Source organism: Ananas comosus, linkage group 13 (genome assembly GCF_001540865.1).
Source record: "Ananas comosus cultivar F153 linkage group 13, ASM154086v1, whole genome shotgun sequence".
NCBI lineage: Eukaryota > Viridiplantae > Streptophyta > Magnoliopsida > Poales > Bromeliaceae > Ananas > Ananas comosus.
Genome location: NC_033633.1, coordinates 9319829 through 9324861, shown reverse-complemented (window position 1 = coordinate 9324861; position 5033 = coordinate 9319829). Strand labels below are relative to the sequence as shown.

Below are 5033 nucleotides of genomic sequence, written 5' to 3'. Positions count from 1 at the left end.
TGTTTTCTAGTAAACTATTAACCACTGAGATACTCCGGCTCGTAAATTGTGGGTCGTACCAACCAAAATAATTACATGCGTTACTCTCCTGCATCTGAAAGATAATATAAATTACACATCAAATAATGTCCATATATGAATCAACAAGTTTATAGTAGCCAGCTTTACCCTATATCTTGGACAGCCATANGGCTAACACTGGTTTTTTTTTTTTTCAAACCAAGTTTATATCAGCCGTTAGATCAAGAAGTTGTAGGATCTACAACTCTAAATGGGGTGCATGGGTAGCACGACTCTTATTTACTTCTGGCACCATTTTCCGTCCATAAACCCCCTCTCCCATCGCCCACTCTCACTCTCTCTCTCTCTCTCTCTCTCTCTCTCCCTGTAGAGTTCGCCCTAGCCCTAGCCCTAGCCCTAGCCCTAGCACTCGCCCTCGACCTCGCTCTCGCTCTCGCCTGTCTCCCCGATCCAAATAGGTACGATTAATCCTTTTCCCCCCTCATCAACCAATTTGTGTTTATTTTAGGTTGGATTCAAAAGCTCTCTCCGTGGTCGCCGAACTCCGTGAACAGCGAAGAAACCCTAATCTTGGACTCCGATTCCCCTTCGATCGGTATTGTTTTTCCCCTTTTTTTTGATGTTTTATCTCACGATTTAGCGTGAAGGTTTCGATCACAAAATTTGGGGATTTTTCAGATCATAATACTCGATTTAGATAGCCCTTCTGTGCATAATGCTTAAAATGAAAATGCAAATGATGATGATTACGATTGATTATGAACCCTCCTAGTAATAAACAGTTAAAGAAGAATTCATATACAAGCGGATTCGATATAGGAATTAGAGTAGAGGGGCCGATTCTACTAACGGCGAAATGGGTACTAAACGGAAAGAAAGAACTGATGAGACTCCTGATCCGATTTCGCTTTCGTACCCCGATCCGGAATTCTTCGACTTTGACGAATGCAGGGATCGGAGTTTATTCGAAGTCGACCAGATTTGGGCGCTATATGATGATCTCGACGGAATGCCTAGGTTTTATGCTCGAATTAGGCACATCTATGAAAATCAAGATTTCAAGGTGGGCTTCACTTGGTTAGAGCACGATCCTTCAAATGCAGCTGAGATGGCGTGGTCTCGTCAGCAATTGCCTGTTGCTTGCGGGAGCTTCAGGCGAGGGAAAGCAGAAGTAAGTCAAGACCCTCTCATGTTCTCCCACATTATTTCTTGGGAAAAAGGTAAAAAGAAGAACGGTTATGATATTTATCCGAAAGAGGGTGAAGTTTGGGCTGTTTACAAGGGCTGGGATATCGCGTGGAGCTCAGATCCGGACGACGACAGGACATTCGAGTATGAAATTGTTGAAGTCCTTTCGGATTTTGTGGCGGGAAGCGGTATCAATGTCATTCCTCTAGTTAAGGTAGAAGGTTTCGTGAGTCTGTTTGTGCGCGCAAAAGACAAAGCACCGTATCGTATACTATCCAGTGAAATACTTAGGTTTTCACACAGAGTCCCCTTTCACAGGATGACCGGAGCTGAACGTGACGGTGTCCCACAAGGTTCTTTTGAACTAGATACTGCATCTCTTCCTATTAACATGGAAGATGCTTTTCCATCTGTTCCTCTTGAATGCGGTACGACCAAAACCGGAATATCTCCTAAAAGTTCAACTAATGATGCAGGAGTTGGGCCTGCTGCCGTTAAGGAGATTGAGAGGGTGAGGAGGAAGGAATTTGACCATTCTCAATTAGCAACCACGTTCCATTGCTCGGATGAATATCCTGCCCCTGAGTTCTGCAACGTTGATGACGGGAAATTGATCAATAGGATCCAGCCGGGGCAGATTTGGGCGCTATACAGTGAAATTGATAAGTTCCCTAAGTACTTTGGATGGATACATAAAGTTAATTCGGTCGATCGCTTAGTTGAATTAAAATGGCTTGAGGTTCGTCCTCGGCGAGAGGAGGAAAAACGATGGAACCGCAAGGGCCTGCCAATTGGATGTGGAACATTTGAAGTAATCGATGAGTGTGAAACTTTTGACAGTACAGATGCCTTTTCTCATTTAGTGAATGCTAGACTGCGTGGTAGAAAACACCAATATGAAATCCTTCCTTCCGTCGGTGAGATTTGGGCCATGTACAAGAATTGGAGGCCCTGTTGGAACCTTTTCGACTTTGAAAACTGTGAGTTTGATGTGGTCGAGATTTGCGAGCGCAGTGGTGCTGGAACAAAGGTCTCTTTACTGACCAAGGTGGATGGGAATAGAGCCGTATTTATGCCTGACAAAAAGGAAAAAGTAGTGACGATACTGGAGGACGAGTATTTAAGATTCTCTCATCAAATTCCAGCGTTCCAGCTGACAGATCAGAAAGGTGGCGTGCTTCGAGGCTATTGGGAGCTTGATCTTGCATCTCTACCGGAGGCCTTGTTCAACAATTCTTGTTGAAAGTTAGGGAATCTTTCGAGCCAGTAAGTGTGGTCCAAATGGGAATTATTTCGTAGTTCCTTGTATTTTATTTTTTTTTCTTTTTTCTTGACCTTTTAGTCAATGTTTATTATCATTGACTCAGGTACAACGTAAATGGCCGACAAGACTGCGTCTTATTCTTGCTTCAGAATTATCAGATCATGATGCAGCTCTGTTAGTCAACGAGTTTGCAAGTTAGGGGTCGATGTCTTCTACCAATGAGGCTAAGTTATTAAATTGATCAAAATTCCTGCAGAGATATCCACTGTAGTATTAGCTGTAGTACTTATTCGTATGTTATTCATTTTCCTTTGCAATTTCTTGTCTCAATCACCTGACATATTTCAGTAGGAAGTTGAACTAAATGGAACTTGAGAAATGCAGATCACTTCAGAACAAGGTACATAGATTTGCTTCACCACATATCTAATCCTCTAAACTTTCACTTCATTAAATTTCAACGTTTGGGCTAAACCTGGCACTCCATGCTCTTCTACTTTTGGGTTTGTTTGATGTATGAGTATCGCTTTTAAGATCTATTCGTACTTTCACATGTGTCAGTGTCAGTTTGTGACCGTCCCTTGCTAATGCACTTTCTTTTTCCGGTTCAATTTCACGTCCCCTGCAACTTTCAAGAAAAATCTAATTTTTGAATCAGGACTTGTTGGCTGTTCTTGTTTTGTTTTGCTTCATGCTCCTCTTCCGGGTCATGTTTCACCCAGCCAGGTGAAGAGATAATTGAGCATGCCGTGATTTCTTTCTGTTTTGGGCATGAACAAACTGAATCTCGGAATTGTTTTGGATTGCTCGTATAAATACCTTTTGTTCTTAAATAAAGCGAGACCTTGAACATTTAGATTTAGGGCATGTTTCACTTTGCCGGAGTTCCTGTAGAAGGATTGTTCGAGTGCAGTTGTATAAAGGAGATCTAAGATGTTTTCCACTTAAGTTCCCTTTAAAATCTCTGCCCTGCAGTTTGATCTTAGTTCTTGGTTGAAGCTCTTGCTTTTGGGATTCAGCCTTTCGACTCGACATTCAAGCGAAAAGCTCTAGCATTTTTGTTTGTCAAATGCATGGCTTTCTACTTGTGGAAATAGAGTTGCTCTAGGAACAGAACCAAGTAAGCTTTTTAGTATATCCGACTTCTCGAGTTCCGGGGCCAATGAATTTACTGGTATGGAGTCGGCTTATTGAGTGCATGTGGTTTTGCCGGGCTGCTTATAACTTCTCTTGCAATTGCTCGACTGTATCGTCCCGTTTGGTATCCAGAATTGGATTGCTAGACCCTGGTCTCGTGTCGTCATGTCAGATCTAATCTTGGGTGCAAAACCATCTCTGAAAGTTTCAGTTATATGGTTTCCTGGATTTTAATTCTCTGTTCTCTCGGTTTTTGTTTAAGAGGTTTCTGTCAAAACTTGTGGATGCAAGCTTTGTTTTTTCCTTAACTTGTTACAGACTGTCTCCTTCCATTCAAGGTACCTTCGAACCGAAAAAGGTCACTTTTTACTCATCATATACTCGTAGGCCTTGTTTGGATGCACGAACATTTTGTTCAGTATATCTTTGATTTTATTTCGACGACGTCGAAAAAGGGTCAAGTCTCTTTTGTATGATGTGGTTTTTCGGAAGCCCGGTGCGTTGAGAAAGGCATTATCCTTGGTGGACTATATACTGTAGAAAGGCTTAATTATGTGAACTTGTAGTAGTGAAATCTTTTGTGCAAAATTTTAAAGTAGTGTAGGATTGCTGGCTCTAACCGCTAGTTTCAAAAGTTCGAGCTGTTACAATTCATTTAAAGCGCCTCACCACTTCGAACATGATTTGGTTCAATCCAGTCGTTCGTCACATAGCAAAATGTTGGCCCCTTTAAGCATGCAAAAATTGAATCTATGATCTTCGTTTTTTTTTTTATATTATTACTTAATAGTATCTTTGGCGCTAATTGTTAACTCAAAAAATTTGAGCGGTTAGAAATATATAATCAATTTACTTATTAAAGAGTACAAACACAGCATCTACGAGTTTCAATTGTAACTTGGTCCAATCTGTCCTTCCTGCCACTTCAAACATAGTTTGGTCTGACTCGATCTTTTGTTACATGACAAAATACTGGTCTTTTTAAATCAACAAGCAGATGTTATGGTAGCCTCTAGTATTACCGTAGACCTATTGCCGCCACCATTCCCACAACGGTTAGCTTCGCCGCACTGAATTCGATCTCCTTCGCTGTAGCTGCCACTTTCATCGTTATCTGCTGCTAGGGCACAGTTTCTCCACAGCCCTATTATTATCTTTGCAAAAAAAAAAGAAAAGAAAACAATTTCGCTCCTCATTCTCAGGTTGCATTTGTATCATCTGATAAAGATGCATCCTACGCAGTGTTTGTGGGGTTTCACTTTACGGAGAGCCATTGTTAGTTTGTTACTACTTGGAAGTAACCCTATCTTTTCCCCTTATTAAACTAACTATAGCTTTGACTTTGATTAGGGATGTCAATGGGTCGGATTCGGGGTGGGTTTTCAAAAATTCGAACCTGAACCCGACTATCAAACCCGAAACT

General features: G+C 41.4%; 2 protein-coding genes across 2 annotated transcripts; both read left to right on the top strand.

Moving 5' to 3' along the window:
• LOC109719523 (uncharacterized TPR repeat-containing protein At2g32450-like) lies at positions 405-504 on the top strand (the record flags this gene model as incomplete). The annotated part of the gene is given in 1 exon segment (XM_020246263.1): positions 405-504. A coding segment is annotated over 1 exon segment (75 nt), but the record flags the coding sequence as incomplete, so codon positions are not given.
• LOC109719522 lies at positions 462-3006 on the top strand. Its single transcript, XM_020246262.1, has 3 exons — positions 462-616; positions 841-2475; positions 2577-3006. The coding sequence occupies exon 2, from the start codon at positions 878-880 to the stop codon at positions 2450-2452; it is 1575 nt and encodes a 524-aa protein (XP_020101851.1). The 5' UTR covers positions 462-616; positions 841-877; the 3' UTR covers positions 2453-2475; positions 2577-3006.

Coding starts and splice junctions, on each gene's coding strand:
- LOC109719522 (XM_020246262.1), top strand. CDS start 878: ATGGGTACTAAACGGAAAGAAAGAACTGATGAGACTCCTGATCCGATT.